Source organism: Ovis aries, chromosome 4 (genome assembly GCF_016772045.2).
Source record: "Ovis aries strain OAR_USU_Benz2616 breed Rambouillet chromosome 4, ARS-UI_Ramb_v3.0, whole genome shotgun sequence".
In the NCBI taxonomy this organism is placed as follows: domain Eukaryota; kingdom Metazoa; phylum Chordata; class Mammalia; order Artiodactyla; family Bovidae; genus Ovis; species Ovis aries.
Genome location: NC_056057.1, coordinates 89104823 through 89124824, shown reverse-complemented (window position 1 = coordinate 89124824; position 20002 = coordinate 89104823). Strand labels below are relative to the sequence as shown.

At 38.8% G+C, this 20002-nt stretch overlaps 1 protein-coding gene across 7 annotated transcripts in view; it reads left to right on the top strand.

The window, feature by feature from the left end:
- SLC13A1 (solute carrier family 13 member 1) overlaps positions 1–20002 on the top strand; it is a 100827-nt gene that overhangs the window by 42214 nt on the left and 38611 nt on the right. For 3 of the 7 annotated variants that reach the window (XM_004008022.5, XM_060415083.1, XM_060415086.1), the window contains exons 7-10: positions 898–1055; positions 13476–13595; positions 18428–18526; positions 18906–19007. In XM_004008022.5, coding sequence (XP_004008071.1) covers positions 898–1055; positions 13476–13595; positions 18428–18526; positions 18906–19007 — 479 coding nt within the window. The remainder of the gene's footprint in view (positions 1–897; positions 1056–13475; positions 13596–18427; positions 18527–18905; positions 19008–20002) is intronic. The other 4 variants (XM_042248757.1, XM_060415085.1, XM_042248756.1 and 1 more) reach the window with 3 other exon arrangements.

Below are 20002 nucleotides of genomic sequence, written 5' to 3'. Positions count from 1 at the left end.
AAAACATCTGTAAGGCTGGGATCTCTGAGGGGTATTCATAAAGATCATCCAGTTATCCAGATGCTTGACAGGATTTTCAGGATGGAGGAGTCTTGTGGGCCAGATGGGAATGTCATCTTAATTGATAGCAGTGGGTGATCAGAAGATCAGAACATCCTATTCAAAAGAATGGGCAGGGAAAGAGATAGCCAAATGACATGAGCTTAAAGAAAAATTGATTTATTCTCATGTCAGTAGGAAATTAATGTTCTGGAAGAGGGTGGGGAACAAAGAGGACACTGACTCCATCTCTCAATGCTGAAGTATAAGGGGTTGAAAACATTCAATTTCAGAAGTAGTGGTATCCTCTGGAGAGGACCAGTTAAGGTGCCAAAGTAGAGAGACACTCCCAAAAGAGATTTAGGAAGAATTTTTCTTGTTAACATTTCTGTTGGTGGAAAGATAAATGCTGCATTACTGGGCTGCTCTGACAAAATGCCATAGACTGGGTGACTTAAACAACAGGAATTTGTTTCTCCCAGGTTTAGAACCTGAAAATCCAAGATCAAGAAACCAGCAGGATTAGTGTCTGATGAGAGCTGTCTCCTTAGGTTGCAGACAGCTGCCTTCTCTCTGTGGTCTCACATGGCAGAAAGAAAGAGAGAAATCAAGCTCTTGGGTGTCTCCTCTTGTAAGAACTTTGATCCCATCATGCCAGGTCCCCACCGTGATGATCTCCTCTAACCCCATTACTTTCCAAAGTCCCAGTCTCCAAATACCATCATATTGGGCGTGAGGGCTTCAACATATGAATTGGGGGTGGGATGGTCATACATATTCAGTCCATAACAAATGCTATGACTGCTTCTTATGACCACAGATAGAGCTCTTCTCATGGTACATTTTATTGTTGAACAGAATTCAGGCACAAATTCTGGAAACAAATATCGAACAAAGAAGGACCACATGATGTGCAAACTTATGTGTTTATGCATTGCTTATTCTTCTACCATTGGTGGACTGACAACAATCACTGGTACCTCTACCAACTTGATCTTCGCTGAGCATTTCAATATGTAAGTAAAATGGTTGGGTTGATGATTTGATAAATGGACAGCACACAAATTATAAGAATTATTCTTACCTGTTTCAGAGAATCTAGAGAGAGAGAGAGCTATGTTGAGTTAATCCTCCTTTGTTCCCCATCAGTACTGCTATAGGTCTAGAAACCTCCCTTCTGCTCCTTTCAATAGAGTTAGATATGTAGGACATAGTGAATTAACAGGTGTTTGTAGATTCCAAGGTCAGCTTGGATAAAATAACTCCTGGGTAATCACTCTCACCAAACACGTGCGTGGGTTCCCAGTTGCTCAGTCATGTCCACCTCACAATCCCATGGACTGTAGCCCAGCAGGCTCCTCTCTCCATTGGATTTTTCAGGCAAGAATAAGGAGTGGGTTGCCGTTTCCTCCTCCAGGGGATCTTCCTAACCCAGGGATCGAGCCCACCTCTCCTGTGTCTTGAAACACAGAAGACACTTTTTATTATAAATAATATTGCAAATGCTAGTTACCTAAAGTGAAAGGGATTGTTTACATGGGACAATTTGTGTAGGGTTTGTCAACTGACATTTAAACTTAAATGATGAGTAGTAAACAGAATTGCTCATTACAGAAGATTTGGTATTGGGATTGAAAAATATTTGAAGTATTGGACAATTACAAAAAATAGCAGTAATAAAGTATTCTAAGGACAGATATATGAATCTGAATGAGTGGTGTGATGCTACTTCAGTGCAGAAAATTGAGACTCTTGGACACAGGACGCTGGAGTTAAAAATTCCACTTTTCAGTCACAATAATAAGTTCTTCCAAGACTTAATTTTCTCATATCTAAAATAGTCATAGTTCATATGAATACTGTAAGAATTAAATGAAGTAAACTATGTAAAAATACTTGGTACTATGTAAGAATTAGGAGAAGGCAATGGCAACCCACTCCAGTACTCTTGCCTGGAAAATCCCATGGACGGAGGAGCCTGGTAGGCTGCAGTCCATGGGGTCGCACAGAGTCGGACATGACTGAAGCGACTTAGCAGCATGTAAGAATTATTGAAACAATACTTTGAAAGTCCACAGTGTTTTGTGAGAGTTCAATCTGGTTCTACACCCAAGGTATAATTCTAAGGATGAAGGACAGATAATAGTCAGTTTCTGGAAGGTGGGCAGTGTTGATGATGCCCTGGAACATGATTTAAGTCCTTTTCATAGAAAAATTCAGGGAAAACCACACTGTAGGAAGCAGAGTCACAAACTCTGTAAACTTTCTGAGTTATTTACAAGATGTTCCAAGAAATTCAAGATTCAAAAAATGTCACCCTCCATTCTGGAAAGAATGAGAACTTATGTACAAAAAACAACCCTAACAGAGCAGTTTAGGGACGATATTACACAGACTACCGTGTGCATTTACGGATTCTATGAGTATACATCCATCATGTGTACTCCAATGACTGACTTTGAAAAGAACCTTAGAAAGACATTTGGTTTATAAGTGAGAGACTTCTGAAATTCCCAGTGCCAGAAAGGATTTATTCAATGCATCTCCTAATTCAAGGCAGGAAATGTACTTAATCCCTTTCTGAAAGCTAGACTTCTATCTTTTCTCATGAATCCCCCAAAGAAAGAGAGTCTACATCTCAGTCCTCTCTATAAATCTTTTCTAAAATTTAGACCAAGTTTTTATTTTTATTTTTTTTACTTTGTTGGCGTTAGAGAACTGCTGGTTTCCACCATTCCTGTGAAATTACTTGATATCGTCAAAATAACCATACTAAGTTTGCCCTTGGTCTTTGTGTTCTTACCCAATGCAGCAACAAAATTTTCTTTCTTTTATTTAACTGTTCCCTGGACTCTTTGAATGTATTCATCCATTTTTCAATGACAGATTGAGAGCATTGTAGCACTTGGAGCAAAATGTTTCAGTAACTATTTTCCCTAATTGTCTGATCTTGTAATTCTCCTAATCATGGGAATTTGGCCAAAACATTCTTTTTAGAAAGTGCTTAAAATATAATTAGAAATTTAGTGATTTTTTTTCCTTCAAGTTTTCTTTAGAATTAAGTTATATGAAAACTGGAAAACTCAAAATATCCCTTCTTGATAGAAAATATTGAAAGAGAAGGAGCAAAAAAACCTTATGTATAATTGAGGGCAGATGTATGAATCTGAATATAAGTTAGTGCTATGATGTTCCTTCAGTGCAGAAAATGGGGAAGTGTGGATACAGTCAGGGCACTTGAGTTAAAAATTCTGCTTTTCAGTCCCTTACATCGTGAATTTGAACAATAAAAAGTAAATAGCTTTAAAAAGTATATAGTAATTTGTATAATAAAAAGTAAATAGTAAATAAACAGACTAAGTATTTAATGAATGTTTTCTTGACCCTAAAAATACAACAGCAACCCAAAGCAACATTGGAATGAAATGCACTCAATTTAATTGGGAAAAGTTCCAGAAACTTAAAACTGCATGAAATAAAAAAAGGTTTATGTTCTATGTTCAGATGTTTGGAGCCAGAGAGAAATCATCCTTTATTTCCAAAGCCACTACAATAATCTCACCTTTTCTCCTGACACTTCCTGCCATCTTTTTGAGCAATACCAATGGTCATTTTGTATAAGTTCATTTTGGGTCTTACCAAACTCTGAAGGGTACATTAGCCTGAGAGTCAATTATTTCCTGCCTTTGACACTTAAAAAAGGAAGCAACTGGATAATACATTTCAAAGCCTTATCTATCTAACTGTTTATCTACTTACTTAAATATAAAATATGTTTATGTTTTATGCATGTACTCGTTTGTTTTCTTTTTTACATATGGAAAATAAGAACAAGTTCTGAGAAACGTAAATTTTATCCTGTGCAAATAAAAACAGATCTTCATCCACTCAGTCAATTAACAAACATTTGTTGAGAATTGACAATGTGCAAGGCATGGTTTTGAACTCTTTTGAAGAAAACAAAAAATAAAACCTACCAGAAAGAAGATTCTAGCTTATTGCCTAGGCAAAACATACATATACAGAAACCATTAACAATTTTAAAACAGAATAACTTTTGTTTTTTGACATACAGAGAAGAAGGTAAAGTGACAAATGACAAGTATTGAGAGCCCTTGCCAGATGAATTGCATATATTATAGTGCACACGAACCCTTATATTTTTGCTCTGGAAATGGTATACAGTGGTGATTAAAGGCATTGACTCTGAGATTCAAATGTCTATATTCAAATACCAGCTCTTGGACAAATAACTCAACGTCTTTAAGCCTGTTATTTTGCCAGAAAAAAAAATGAGGATAACAATATCTCTCTCTTTCTCTCATAGTTTCAAATTTTACATAAAATAAATACCACTTAGAACGGTGCCTAACATAAAGCACGTGCTGTATAAGTGTTGGGTATTATTAGTAGAGTTGAAATTTTTGATGTTTAGCTTGGCAGTTTGCAGACCAAATCAAGATCAGTCAGACCCCAAAGTCTATCTTCCTAAAATATTATTTCCCTAGAAATGTTTGAACATGTGTCTTTAAAGAAGACTCTAGTTGTGTGCAATACTTCTAATCACTAGAGAAAATTTGTCTGTGTAACCCAGCTCAGTCTTAACAAAGTAAACAGTAAATACCATGCTTATGGAGGAAATGAATGCAAATAATCCATGAAATCAAAGTACATAAATTGTGTAGTCAGTTTTTCCAGGAAGTAGTAGAATAGTATGTGCATGTCTTTGCACAGTTGAGAAGAGCAATGTGCAGACTGATTGGCATTCTAAGAATCTGGGGACAGGAGACCAACTAGGAGTCTATGACCAACTTGTTGACAGATGATGAGAGGCACAGCCAGGTGAGTCATGAAGTGATGGGTGGATTTAGACTCAGGGTGCCGTACACTCAGAAGGTGGTGAGTGACTAGACATGAGGATTTATAAGGGTAAGGAAGGGTTAAGGCAACTCTAGGAAATTTTGACGCTAGGGCTATATGTCAATAGATGGTGATTTCATGAAGTTCTAGAGAAGACTAGGCACATTCATTAGAGAAATAAATAAATTTTATTTTGGATATGGTGAAGTGACCTGCTCAGAATCTATCCACAAGGAGATTTTCAGCAGGCATTTACAAATTCATTGTTCCAATTAGTTATAAATTTGGGACTATATATGTGTGTGTGTGTGCTTAGTTGCTCAGTTGTGTCTGACTCTTTGTGACACTTTGGACTGTAGCCTTCCAGGCTACTCTGTCCATGGGATTTTTCAGGCAAGAATACTGGAGTGGGTTGCCATTTCCTTCTCCAGGGAAGCTTCCAGACCCAGGGATCGAGCCTGCATCTCCTGTGTCTCCAGCATTGCAGGCAGATTCTTTACCTCCTGAGCCATTAGGGAAGATATATATACCTATATATATATATACATAGAAATTAAAATCTTGAGTGTAGCAAGGGAAATATAGGGAGAAAAAGATAACAGAATTGAAACATGGAAAGATTCTTAAGAAATATTGACAAAACAGAAGATGGGAAAAGTTAATCAAGGTAGCTGGAGAACCAGGAGAATGTGGGATTTTGACAGATGGAGGGGAAGACCATTTTCCAAGCAGAGAATGAGTTAGGAGCATGCAATGTGGTGGGAGGGTCAGGTAAGATGATGGCTGAAAAGAGGCTTTCAGTTTTCATCAGTGACCTCCAGGAGGGCAGATGCAGGGGAACAACGGGGACTAGGGCAGAATTCAGACTAAAGAGAGTGAAGGGGTGAGGACATAGTGAGAGAACAAGGCAGCTAGTTTAAATGACTGTTTCAAGTTTAACAAAAAAAAAAAAAAAAAAAAGAAAGAAAGAACAAAAGAAGCATGGTATAACCAGAGGCAGAGTGTTCCTTTAGAATAAGGAGGTATCAATTTAGTTTTACACTCAGGCAAAAGAGACAGTAAAAACAGCTATGTGAGGTTTGCGGGGAAAAGAAAGAGAGAGAGAGAGAAATCATTAATTGGCTAACAGTCAATTAATGGAGGTGGAATGGGATAGATACAAGGGCAAAAATGTCAGTCTTGGAAAAGAAAGATGTGTGATCCTGAGTGGCAATGAGAAGGGACAAGTGAAGATAGAAATATTTCAAATCATGTATATACACACCCTTGTTTCACAGATGAGGAAACCAAGGCTCCAAGAGTTTAAACAATGATCACCAGTCAGTGGAAGCACTGGGAGGTGAAGGCAGATGGCCTGAATCCTGGTACCCTTTTTGCTCTGCAGCCTCATTGCCTCTCCCACCATCTGGGAGGGGGCCATGTTGGCAAAATTTTTAAAAATCAAGTTTGCTGCCAGTGACAAGTAAAGACTGCATTGGTATTTGCATTCAAGTATTGCACTTTCTCAGAGAAGGCAATGGCAACCCACTCCAGTACTCTTGCCTGGAAAATCCCATGGGCGGAGGAGCCTGGTAGGCTGCAGTCCATGGGGTCGCAGAGTTGGACACGACTGAAGCGACTTAGCAGCAGCAGCAGCAGCAGCAGCATTGCTCTTTCTTTTTATAAAAGATAAACATGCACACATAAGAATTATTTGAAAGAGTTGCAATGCTGAAAACATGGCTATTTTGACTGAACCGTCCCTTTGTTGTTCTTGTGCTAAGTTGCTCAGTTGTGTCTGACTCTTTGTGAGCCCATGGACTGTAGCCCACCAGGCTCTTCTGTCCAGGGGATTCTCCAGGCAAGAATACTGGAGTGTGTTGCCATGCCCTCCTTCAGGGCATCTTCCCAATCCAGGGATCGAACCCAGGTCCCCCGCACTGCAGGCAAATTCTTTACCGACTGAGGAACCAGGGAAGCCCTTGTCATCCTAAGCTGATATATAGCTTAGCAGGTGATTTTCAGACGATGCTAATAAGACTGAGCCAATTATCTAAGTCAACCACAAGGTATGAAATTTCTTGCATCCTTAATCTTTGAATCTAGTACGTGTGGCACGTAGATTCTGACTCCCTTATGATTAACTCACCATTAGTTTTTGACTTACCCTTGGGATAAGGCATTATGGAAATACTCTTTGTTTTCTGTACCTACAGTTACAATCTTATAGATTCTATGGATTTTTATTGGCTCCTCATTAAAGAAATCCTGCTTGCTCGGCGTTCTCTACCTGACCCTTCTGCTCCACTGATACACTCTTCCAGTTGTCATCCAATCTCCTCCTTTCCCAACATTATTGTTAATAAATGTCACCCTGTAATTAACTCACTTCTTCCTACCCTGGTTCTTTAAGGACCTCCAACTCTGCCAGCTTTTCTCTGCTTGTGTGGATGCTGTATCATTTGAAACTGTTCGGTTACTCCAAAACTTACATTCCAGTCCCATCTCTTCTTATCAAAGCTATATTCACATTTCTATAAATTTGTCTTATCCATGCACACCCATAACCAGCACACCTGATTGCAAGCTTGTAAAAGTTTTCATGAATTATTGAATTATAATAATTATTATCATCTTCTTTTAGCCCCCAAGGAACACAAGTAGATGATCAATAAACATTGGTTAAGATGAACTGAACTAAGACATGAATGAAGTGCTGATTGTTCCTGGGAATTATCTAAGTAACTGAATAATATTTTGATATTAAAATAAAGTTATTAAGGGAAATATTCCTAGGAACAATTATTGCTTTCATAACAGAGGAGTTTTGCTGCATCGATATCACTTAAGAAATACACCAGCCATTAGTTAAACACAAAAAGCCAATCTATCATATTAAGAATACAAGATTATCACAAGTAAAATTTCACAGCTTGCTGATTATCAAAGTATATTATTCAGCTTGTGGGCGTCCGCTGTGAAATGTGTGGGTATACAAAGCAGCTTGGAAGGAAGTTGAATTATCAATGATTAGCACAGTCACTGTTGCTAATTATATGTTAAATAATAACTATTATTGCTTCACAAACCAAGAGATATGTTTATAGGCGCTCTGAATTCAATGCCCACCTCCCTAACCTATCTGCTTAGCTAATTACAGAGGAAGAAGGTAAACCAGCTACCTAGCAACAGCCACGTTCAAAGCTCACCATGATTTTCTCCTGCAGAAAAGCGTAATATGTGCTTCCAAGTAATAATTTCTCTGGCAAATAGTACAGAAGAAAGTTGGGTATTGCAAAGTTTAGACTTAGACGTTGGTTCAGATTCAACTTTGCCATATATTAGCTTAACTTCTACAAATGTAAGTCTCTTGCATCTGTAAAATGGAGGCGAAACTAGAACATACAGCCTCATTATGAAGAATAAATGGCATACTGCATCCGTGGCTCTTAGCAGAGGGCCTGGCTGGTAGGAAACTGTCAATAACCCCAGCCATTGTCGTTGCTGCTGCTTCAACTTTCACTCTTGCTGTTGGAAATCTAAGTCTGGTTCATGCATAAAAAGTAATTAATATTTGAAAAGTAACCTCTGGAAGTACATAAATGCAAATCTGAAAAGTGGCTTTGACTCAGAAATAATCAAAATAGTCATTAATCAAAAGGACTATAATCAGCGTGGATATCAGCTGATCTTGCCCTTAGTGGCCAATATCTGTTTCAAGGCAATAAATATCCACACTCACACACATTCTTTTGAGATCAGTGCTGTGTATTTAATTAGCATTATTTATGATTTTGTACTTGGACTTAAGAACTGCATCTATAGCACTGTCTTCCTAAATTTCAACACTGGCATACTCATATGCTTCAGGTCAAAGCATGTCTCTCCTATGCCATCATTCCTGTGGGGTTCTAAAATGTCCTTAAAACATCAAGTCTGTACTCTAGTTTATGGATATTTTGAAATATATGTGGAATTTTCTCTTTTCACTTGGAAGGACATTGAGAACACTGGGCTTTAAAGAAGAGAGGTTGTGTTTTCAACAGTCCTCCTGGGTTTAAATATCCAGCTTGACTGTACACTCTGTGACCTTGAGCAATCCACTTAATCTTCTGAGATTGTGTTTTCTGTGTAAAATAAAAATATAATACATGCCTACAGGAATTTTGTTAGAATTAAATGTGCTTAACTCATGCCTGCGCCTCTGCCTGACCTCTAAGACTTAAGGTGCCCCTGGTGTATTTCCTTTTCCACTCATCTCCACTGATTCCTGAAATTGACACACCCATTTCCATGGTTTCTAAAGCTACCTGTGTGTGGGTAACCATCAATTTCACATCTCTAACTGCTCTCTCAATTCCAGACTCATCTATCTAACTGACTATCCACCAGAGCCACCAGGAAAGCTAAAGGGCACCTCACATGAACACCCTCACAGCAGCATCCAAGCTGCCAACCTGCTCTTCCCTCAGATTCATGTCAATGAATAGTACCTTTTCCTACACTGTATGCCAAATATTTGTAAAACCCACTGCCTTCTCTTCATCTATGTTGCTACCAATCTAAATGAAGCAAAAATCTACTCACCTCCCTGCTCCTCTGCAAACCTGCCTTGGTCTTCTAACAGATTCTGCGTTACAGATTACCATAAACTTTAGCAAATACAAACAGCAGGAATTTATGACCTCATCATTTCTGTAGGTCAGATATCTAGGCACGGGTTAGCCAGGTCCTTTGCTCAGCTGAAGTCAGGGTGCCAACGGGGTCTGCGATCTCCACAGAAGCTCAGAGTCCTAGGACAGGGTCATCCAGGTTGTTGACAGAATTCAATTCATTGTGTTTGAATCACTGAGGTGCCCATTTTATTGCAGTCTGTTGGCATAAGGTCACTTTCAGCAACTAGAGGATACCCCAAGATCCTTGCTAGATGCCCCCCTTCCTTTGGCATCTGGAAGCCAGCAGGAACAACTCTCTTTTAAGGGTTCCCTTGAGTAAGTCAGGCCCTCCCAAGATAATCTCCCTTTTGATTAACTCAGAGTCAGTCCACTGATGGGAACCTCTGCAAAATCTCTTCACTCTACCCATTAAAGAACTTAGCCTCAGGAATAAAATTTCACCATCTTTACACGTCTGTCCACACAGAAGGGGAAAAGAATATACTAAGTATGTATGCCAGGGGCAGGATTCTTGGGGGTCATCTTGGAGCTCCACCTACTACACTTGGCTTCCACTCTTGTTACCATCCATCTTCACAATCCATCTAGCTAACATGTTTTATGAAATTCATAAATTTACATACACTTTGCATTAGATCATGTCACTAGCTTACTTACTATGTTTCTATTACTCCTAATTGCATTAGTGAAAGTGAAAGTGTTAGTGGCTCAGTTGTGTCTGACTCATTGCACCCCTATGGACTCCTCTGTCCATGGATTTCTCCAGGCACGAATATTGGAGTGGCTTGTCATTCTCTTCAACACAATATCTTCCCGACCCAGAGATTGAATTTGGACTTCCTGCACTGCAGGCAGATTCTTTACCATCTGAGCCACCAGGGAAGACCAATTGCCTTAGTATTAAAATCCAAATTCCTTCTGATGGCCTACATGGCTGTATATGAACTGACCCCTAGTGGCTACTTCTTGGACTTTATTTCATGTGACTGTGAACTTAGCTCACCACACACAGCCGCAATGGTCTTCTGTCTAATCCTCAAACATCCCAAAATCATTCCTACCCCAGGGCCTTTGCACTTGATGTTTCCTCTGTTTGGAATACTATTTCCCAGTTATTTACATGACTAGCTCCTTCTTGCCATTTAGATCTCATCCCAAATTTCGTTTTCTTTGGTCACGTTATGTAAAATTTTTCCCTCCACCTAATCTCTTTTTGTCACACTATTCTGTTTTATTTTCCAATTCATTATATGCTTGCCTGTTTTTCTGCCTGTGTTCTTCTTTTAATACAAACTGTGAGAGTCTGAACTGTGTCCATCTAATTCACTGCTATATCCCCAGTAGCTGCAAGAGTACCCAGTGCATGGTAGACACAAAACATACTGCCAGGTGAAAGAAAAGGATTCCATCAGAATTAAATGTAGTTAGCATGGTTAATGATAGAAGAAATCTCTATTTGCTTTAGGCAGACACTTGCAGTCCCTTCCTTTATGGATTATACATGCATACACGCTCAGTCACACAGTCATGTTCAACTCTTATTACCCACAGACTAGAGCCCTCCAGGCTCCTCTGTCCATGGGATTTCCCAGCAAAAACACTAGAGTGGACTGCCATTTCATCCTCCAGGGGATCTTCCTTGCCCAGGGATTGAACCCATATCTCCTGCATCTCCTGCATTAGCAGGCAGATTCTTTACCTCTGAGCCCCCAGGGAAGCCTGTTATGGAATATGAAGGAAGTGGGAAAAGAATCACCACTGTGAAACTAATCCCTTCTAGGGTGCTACTCATTCCATTTTCATTCAAAATATTTATACCTCATAGTGTTTACTTTCTTACTACTGAACAAAAAAAAAAAAAAAAAAGGAAGAAAAAAGAAAAAAAAATCCCAAAGTTTATCTTTTTTAAACTTTCATTTTTCTAAATGGCTTATCCCTCCAGGCAAAAATTCTGAAAAGCTCCACTTCCCTCAAATCTCACAGAATTCTCTGCAATGGGTGGGGAGAACAAAGCAGCCTAATTTCAAGGTATGAGCTACAGATGGTGAAAAATGAAACTAGCTTTGGGGTATTGTTTTGAGCCTAATCCATGCAGCATTTCTCATTGTCTTTAGGCTGAACAAAATAACACAGGCCACTGACCTGTAATCCAACTCTAGTAAATTGATGAAAGATAAACTTAAGCCTTTTCTCACTTATTTTCCAACTGAAAACACTGTTTTTTTTTAAAAAGCAGACAATTCTCTACAGAGCCTCAGAGTTGGTAAAGCATTTTTTTTACATTCATCAATTTTATGTATTCTTTATCATTTTTTACTTATCATTTGCCACTTTCAAATGGCACAACTGAGCTTCCCAGGTGACTCAGTGGTAAAGAATCCACCTGCCAATACAGGAGACTCAGGAGACGTGGGCTTGATCTCTGGATGAAGAAGATCCCCTAGAATAGGAAATAGCCACTTGTTCTAGTATTCTTGCCTGAGAAATCCCAAGGACAGAGGAACCTGGCAGGCTCCAGCCCATGCAGTCACTAAGAGGTGAAAATGACTTAGTGACTAAACAAGAGCAGTAACAATGGCATAACTATATAAGCTAATCATAGGATCTCTTCAAGGTAGATAAAATCATCCTCAAGTTGCCAGTGCTAATTCTAGGACCCAGGGAGATCAGCTCATAGAAATCGCAGACAAAAGAGCAATCTGCAGTTTCGAAAGCTTAATTTTGTTTTGTTTTTTTTTTTTAAACAGCCTTTGCATTTCTTAGGAACCACACTAAAATAGCAGTGTCTAAAATAAATAAATTTGGCTTATGTTGATGTGTGTAGCATGAAAGATCTTATTTATTTACATGATCTTTTTTAAGTAGCAAAATACAAAGTGTGATCTAAGTAGAAAAAAATACTGAAGTCTAGCATTTCTATTACATTCTCTCTATTTTGTGATTTCAAACATAATAAAAATATGTGAACAGTGTTTTTTTATTAACTCCATATTATTTTCTGTACTTTTCTCATTTCTGACTCTGTGTTACTGCTTCAAGAAGAAAAATTAAAGATAACTGTTTCTTGAATTTCCATTTCCCCATAATCATAAAATAGATAACTATATGAGAATTTAGACTACATTTCAAAACAATGAATGTGAGGTTACCAAATAAACAGTGCTTGTACCTGACGTGGTTTTTTTTGCTACTTTTTTATTATGTGAGCTAGTAAGCTGAAAATAACTAGAGAGTTAATGGAAAAGTTGATATTTTTCACAGGACTTTTAATTATTTTTATCTGGTCCTGATTTATTCCATTTGAGCCCCAAAGCACTGTCTAATTCTAGGAAGAAAAAGTCTAGAATATGTCTGATAAGATGGTTGTAGCTGCTTTGGGCAGAAGAAACAAGAGGGGAAAACAGCTTTGAGGGACAGTGCGGGTCAGATCAGAGTCCCTTCAGATTCTGGGATGTCAGCTCCCAAGATGAAATGGTAATGGACACATGCAGTCCTCTTAAGCTAATTTTCACCTGTTCCCAGGTCTGCTTGTTTGTCTTTCTTCACTCATGCACTGATGATTTGAATACAAATAACAAAACACACACACCCATGGGTACCCATTTCTTGCGCAATTCCACTGGTATCAGGTACTGTGCTAGGTTCTTTGGTAAACGATTTCTTAAAGATGGAATAAAGGGAGGAAAAGTCATAACATATCTGCCCTCGTTGTTGTGAGAAGCATGAACAACCATGCAGCGACAGAAGCAAGAGATGAGGAGCAGAGCTAACTCCTGTATTTAGCAGGGAATATCCCCCCGCCCCACGTCTTCTTTCTTGGCTACTATCGCAGGAAAGACGGGAAGTGCTGCTTCTCACGGACCGTCAGGAGCGACTCCACTTGCACTCTTCCCGTGAACACTTTTCTGTATCCTCACACAGGCGCTATCCTGACTGCCGTTGCATCAACTTTGGATCATGGTTCATAATGTCCTTCCCGGCTGCCATTATTATTCTCCTCTTGTCTTGGATCTGGCTTCAGTGGTTTTTCCTAGGATTCAAGTGAGTACATAGTCCATGTTAATCAGGTCTTTATTTATTGGTGTCTGGGTTCCGTGTTCTCAGCCCCTCATCCAGGGCTTTTACACCTATTTCATGCATGCTGCATTTCTGCATTTCTCTTCCCCACAAAACTGATATGTATGAACACATGCATTATGGATACGCTAGAATATTATCTATGGAAGAGTGTTTGTAGACAGAAACTCTATCGTGGGCTCCTCTGATCCTAAGGCATTAAGATATTAATAAACCAGAAGGACATATGAAGCTCATTATGGTGAGGACCCAGCCCACCTGTTAAAGCAGAATTTTAAGAAATTTTGCTCTTCTCTTTGGTTTAATGTGTGGATTTCCTCAAGCTATCAGGTAACTTTAAGCTGTAGCATGCAGAGCTTCCTGTTTCATCCTGACATTGTACTAACATTGACATGCCCTTGAAAAACTAAAACAAAAATCTGAGAGCATGCTCTGTGGAAAGAACATTGGATTGAGAATCAGGAAACCAGGGACAAAGTTGTGGCTTCTCACACAACAGATGAGTGATCTTTGCAAATCCTGATCCATTCTCAGTCTCAATATCTTCAACTAAGTCAGGAGAATTTAACTGGAAAATCGGCAAGCTCACTTGCAACGCTATAATTATAATATGGATGGGCCCTAGTTGAATATAGAGAAATCGAAGTATGAAACACTGATCAATCAAGAGCCAGAGAATTTGCAGATGTTACCTTGGCTGCGACTGAAGTTAGTGGTTCATAAGTACCAATGAGTTACACAGCTCAAATGCCTGCCAGCATTTAAAATTATGCAGGGTTCTACAGCAAAATTGAAAATGCTGCCTCAAGAGATTCAACACATATAACAATACCCACAAAGAAAGGGGAAAGGGCTGTTTATCAAACCTTCAGGATTTTTTTCATGAAAAAACAAGCCAATTCAACTTTTTTTTTTTTTTTTTTGGCCACCCTGAGAGGCATTTCCCCAGCCAGGGATGGAACCCGCACCCCCTTCAGTGGATGTGCGGAATCTTAACCACTGGACCTCCAGGGAAGTCACTCAACTTTATCTTTATAAGGTTTTATTTAAATAACTTCAAGGACCTATGAATGAAACAGCATGTTATCCACTGCAGGGGAGACTGAAGTTAGCTTTCTGTACTTCCTCTGAATAGCCAAACACTCCTGTGGAGTCATATTCCATACCCGTGCCCACATTTCCCAAGCTTCATCATGTAAGGACTGATATTCTTCCCTCTCCATTCCTCTTCCTGGTTTTTCTCCAGAATTGCCAGTTTTGTTAGTAGTGAGGAGATAGTACTGATGGTTTTTTTGAACAATCTATTTGTCCAGATTGCGGGAGCAGCATGAGGCCGTGCTCCCAGTGGAGCCAATGTGTGGAATGTCACTGCCTACGGCAGGTGGGCATCAGAGGGAAGAGGCTAGCTGCATACTAAATGCCCCTTCCTGGGAATCCAAGCCTTTGGGGGTCTATTCAGTTGTGCAGGTAACAACATAGGATGCAGGGGACTGGAATCCCAAACCAAAGGAGAAAGCATCCAGTCTCAGACCCCAGCTGTTTCGTTCTTTTTTTGGCTACATATAATTACTTTATAAAATATGTAAGCGACCCTTATCATCATTTTGAAGTGGCCTACCACTTAAAAAGGAGAAATTTAGAAGATAATGGGCAGAGGCACTGAAATGTGTTTCTCCGCGAGGAAAAACATCCTGTGAAGTGCATATATTAGCCAAGTCCATAAATCATGATCAGTGGCATGTTGAAGCAGTCCCCTTGCTGTCCAGTGTTGGTTACACATGGCACAGATTTATGCTCCAGCTAATTTTTCAGTGTCCTTTTCGATCTGCCAGGGTGTTCACCTCCAGAGGTTTTAGATCAACAAACAGAAATGATCAGCCCCTCCCCTGGCAGGCCACCAGACATTCTAATGAGCACATTGGGTGTTAACACAGTTAACTCACCCATTATAAATGACCCCAACCTATTGGGGAAGTGAAGCTCATCTGTCAGTGCCACAGGATTTATTTCAATGGAGAGGTTGATTCATTGTCATATGCTTCATCAGTTCCATTGCAAAGGCATTAACCTTCATTTGTAGCAAAGACGCTTTGGATTTTGACTTAACTATTGATCGTCCCCAAGCAAAGTGACAAAGTACATAGGCAGTCTACTGGGTAGAAAACAGTTTCTAAGGAGACTCATCCTTTCTTTAACTCTCCTTTTTTTTTTTTTTTTTTAATTCTATTGATGGTTCTCAAGGCGGTCCACAGATTAGTTTCTTTTAATGGTAGAATTTATATTCTGACAAGAGGAAAAATTTCAAGACTGGCGCTAGTCAATCATTTAATGGAGGCTATAAAAATTAAATATTACTCTTTTGATCTTAAATGCAACACTGATCATCTAATCATGTTCATTGGGTGGGGGGTACATGTGGGTGATGATGAATATGTAGGATGGATGACTTAAGAATTGAGGAATTTCTGCCCCTACAAAGGTAGTAACAGTCCAAACATATCTGAGTAACGAAACTGCAGAAAAATAAATATAACGTGTCTTCCTGTGATAACTGCCCTCCTCCCACAGTCTTTGTCCCATCTACTCTTTCATAAATAGCCATGTTTACCCTCAGCAATTTTATAGAAGAATATGTCCTTGCTTCCTTTCTTTTTAAAAAACTGCTTTATTGAGGTGTGCTTGACATACAAAAAGCTGTAGTTACTAAATGTATACAAAACTTACTGTGTTTGGGGATAAGCCTATACCCATGAAACCATCGTCAGTATCAATGCCATAAACTTATCCATCACTTCCAAAAGTTTATCCCTACCCCTTTTGCTTTTTTTCCACCTCCTGTTGTAATAAAAACTCTTCACGTAAGATCAACCCTCTTAGCAAAATTTTAAGTATATTATTGTTGTTGTTCATCATAGTCTCTATTTGTACAGAGATATCCAGAGCTTGGAGGAGGGCATGGAAACCCACTCCAGTATTCTTGCCTGGAGAATCCCATACACAGAAGAACTTGGAGGGCTATGGTCCATAGTGTTGCAAAGAGTTGGACACGACTGAAGCAACTTAGCACAGAGGCAGCCAGAGCTTTCTTATTCTGCATAACTGAAACTCCGTACCCTTTAGCCAACATCTCCTCATTTTCCTCTTATCCTAACCCTTGGAATATACCATGTTACTCTCTACTTCTGTGTGTTTAACTATTTTAGATTACACATATAAGGAAAATCATCCAGTGTTTGCTTTTCTGTCTGACATTTCATTTAGCATAATGTTCTCCAGGTTCATCCACATTGTGGCATGTATCAGTGCTTCATTCCTTTTCATAGCCAAATAATATTCCACTACATATGTGTGGAATAGTTTTTATTCTTTATCTTATCCATTTGTCCATCCAAGGACATTTGAGTTGTTTCCATATCTCGACTGTTGTGAATAATGCCGCAATGAACATCTGAATGCAGATATTTCTTAAAAATGTAGATATCAGTTCCCTTTGGATATATACCCACAAATGCTTTCCATACCAACGTATAATGTAATCTAACTGAGCTACTCATACATTCCAAAAGATAATCCATGAGAATCTGGCCAGTTTTCCATTTGTTTCTTCCTCTGGAGGGATATTTTTAAATCAAGATTTAGAGCAACACTTCACAAAATGTTATTCAAGGTTTTGAAGACCCTGGACTTCAGGATACAAGAATTAGTCACAGGAGAAAGGGGTCACTAAAAGTAAGCAGCTAAAATAAATAGAGACTGACAGTTACTGTTAGAAGTAAATTGGAAGATTATCTGGTTGATGCCATTAGAACATAAGGAGTAAAGAAATGCAAATAAAACTGTAATAGAATTGGTTTTATTTCTGAAAATAGACGGAGTTTGGACTCTGTTCATGATCAGCATATGTGACTTGTGTGCCTAAAGTATAACTGGAGTTTAGCATATTGTGTGAAAATTGATGGATCTAACAACCAACTATCTTGTAAGCCTGACAAAGCTGCTATAGAGTTAATGAGACAAGTATTTACTGTGTATGCCAGTGTTTAGAATTACTGGGCTCCCCTTGCCAAAAAAAAAAATATAAAAAAAAACATGATACAGCCCCCATTCTCTAATAATTCTCACTAGTGAGATAAAACTTTTCTATGAAAATTAACAATCACACTTAAGAAACATATTAAAATATTTAACAGTCAGGTATGTAATAAAGTATTAAATTAGAGATGAGTGGCACATAGCAAAATTCCAGTGATGCCAAAGGACTTGGAAAAGGAAAAGCTTAGCAGATGATGTCATGGAAGGTATGGAATGACAGTTAGGCATCGAAAATTAAGCAAACCAGGAAAAAAACAGAAAAGAGGGGAGACAACATTCAGAGAAAGAGGCGGAGGTATAGGCAAAAAGCACAGGTTTTTGTTATTAGCGGGGACCTTTATATTTTCTGACACTTTCACACACATATCTTCTACAAAGGGAAAATTCTTTGTTTAACAAGCTTAATTATTCTTTTTAAATTAATTACTTAATTTTAATTGGAGGATAATTACCTTACAATATTGTGATGGTTTTTGCCATGCATCAACATGAATCAGCCATAGGTGTACGTATGTGCACTGAATCCTGAATCCTGAATCCTGTTCCCACCTCCCTCGCCACCATATCCCTCTAGATTGTCCCAGAGCATCGGCTTTGGGTGCCCCATTTCATGTGGCAAACCAGCACTGCTCATCTGTTTTACATATGGTAATATATATGTTTCAGTGCTATTCTCTCAAGTAATCCCACACTCTTCTTTTTAGCTTTAAGGAGATGTTCCAATGTGGCAAACCCCTAACAGCCAAACAAAAAGCCTGTGCTGCGTTTATTAAACAAGAATACCAAAAACTTGGACCAATAAGGTAAGATACACAGGCACATAGACACAAATACACAGAGGGATGCAGCTTATACTGCAAGTATTTGTTTAAAGACAAATATGTGCATAATTGTCTGTAATGTATTTATTATACTTGATAAGGGCCCCAAGTGTTCTAACCTTTGTAAATATAACTCCACATGATAAAATACAGACCATGTCTAACTCAAACTTACCAGGTAGAAGGATAAGAAGCTGAAAGGCCTACTGAGGAGTAAAGCCCCTTTCTAACTACAGATTCTCTTAAATAATTGATACATCCGATTTTTACAGTGTTTGCGTTCTCCCTGACAACAGTTCAGGGAGGTTCTGCAAATGTTCTGACTGAGAAAATAAATGAAAGGATTGGAATTTTCCCACAGATATCAAGAAATTGTGACCTTAGTCCTCTTCATTGTAATGGCCCTGCTATGGTTCAGCCGAGATCCTGGCTTTGTTTCTGGTTGGTCTGCGCTTTTTTCAGAGTAAGCATATTATGCATTATATTTGTTGCTTGTTTTATACTCTGCTTTTCTCCTAAGTGGTTCCTATGACTCTGAAAAACTGTATGAGATTTGCTTTTCTTCCTTTCCATTGAAAAGAGTTTAAAAATTCTAATCTTTTCAGGAAAAAAAACAGTGATAAAGAATGAAATTTAGGGTAAGGCAGCAAGCTCGGAAGCCAAACTGCCCTGTAACTAAAGATAAGGCTTCTTCAGACAAGATTCTTTTCTTCCTTACAAAATTAGAAGGATGATTTTCAGGAAAGCCATGTTTTAATATGGTCAGGAGTAGAGACCTTGGAGCCGCACTGCTTTGGTTCTGTTCTTGGCTCTTCCTCTTACTTTGGGCAAGTCACTTACCTCTCAGTTTCTCCATCTGTAAGCTGGGGCTAATAATAGCACTTAGAATAGTGCTGTATTCTTCCCACAAGAAGTTCAATACATGTGTTTATTATGTGCACTGAATACCACTCAGTGCTTCCTAATAACCTGATATGAACTCATATTCTGTGATTTTTGCCAACCTGTGTTTATTTCTATGAAGGGTATTTAGTTCATATTTTGTCTTTTCCTCTGTTGATGTCCATTTTTGTACTATTTCCCTATAAATCTATCCCTGCCTCTATTTTATAAATAAGGAATTACTGGATAAGCAAGAAGACTGACTTTACAAGCTACTGTTAGAAGCTGGGTCAGAGTTAACTTTATCTGTCAGTGATTTATATCCCAGCAGACACTGCTGAGTCATGTGGAGTGAGGGGGATGATTGTAGAATAATTTGCTAAATTAAGGACCATCCTACATGTCCATATAAATACCTTGGTTTGAGGTTCACGTTTCCAAATCTGTCTTCCACTGAAGTCCTCTGTATCCTAAATTCAGCAGATCTCTGATTTGAACTTCCTGTCTCACATCCCCCCACAAAAATCCATGTTGTGGGGGTAGAAACTAAAAATGTTTGAGTGAAATCTATTCTGC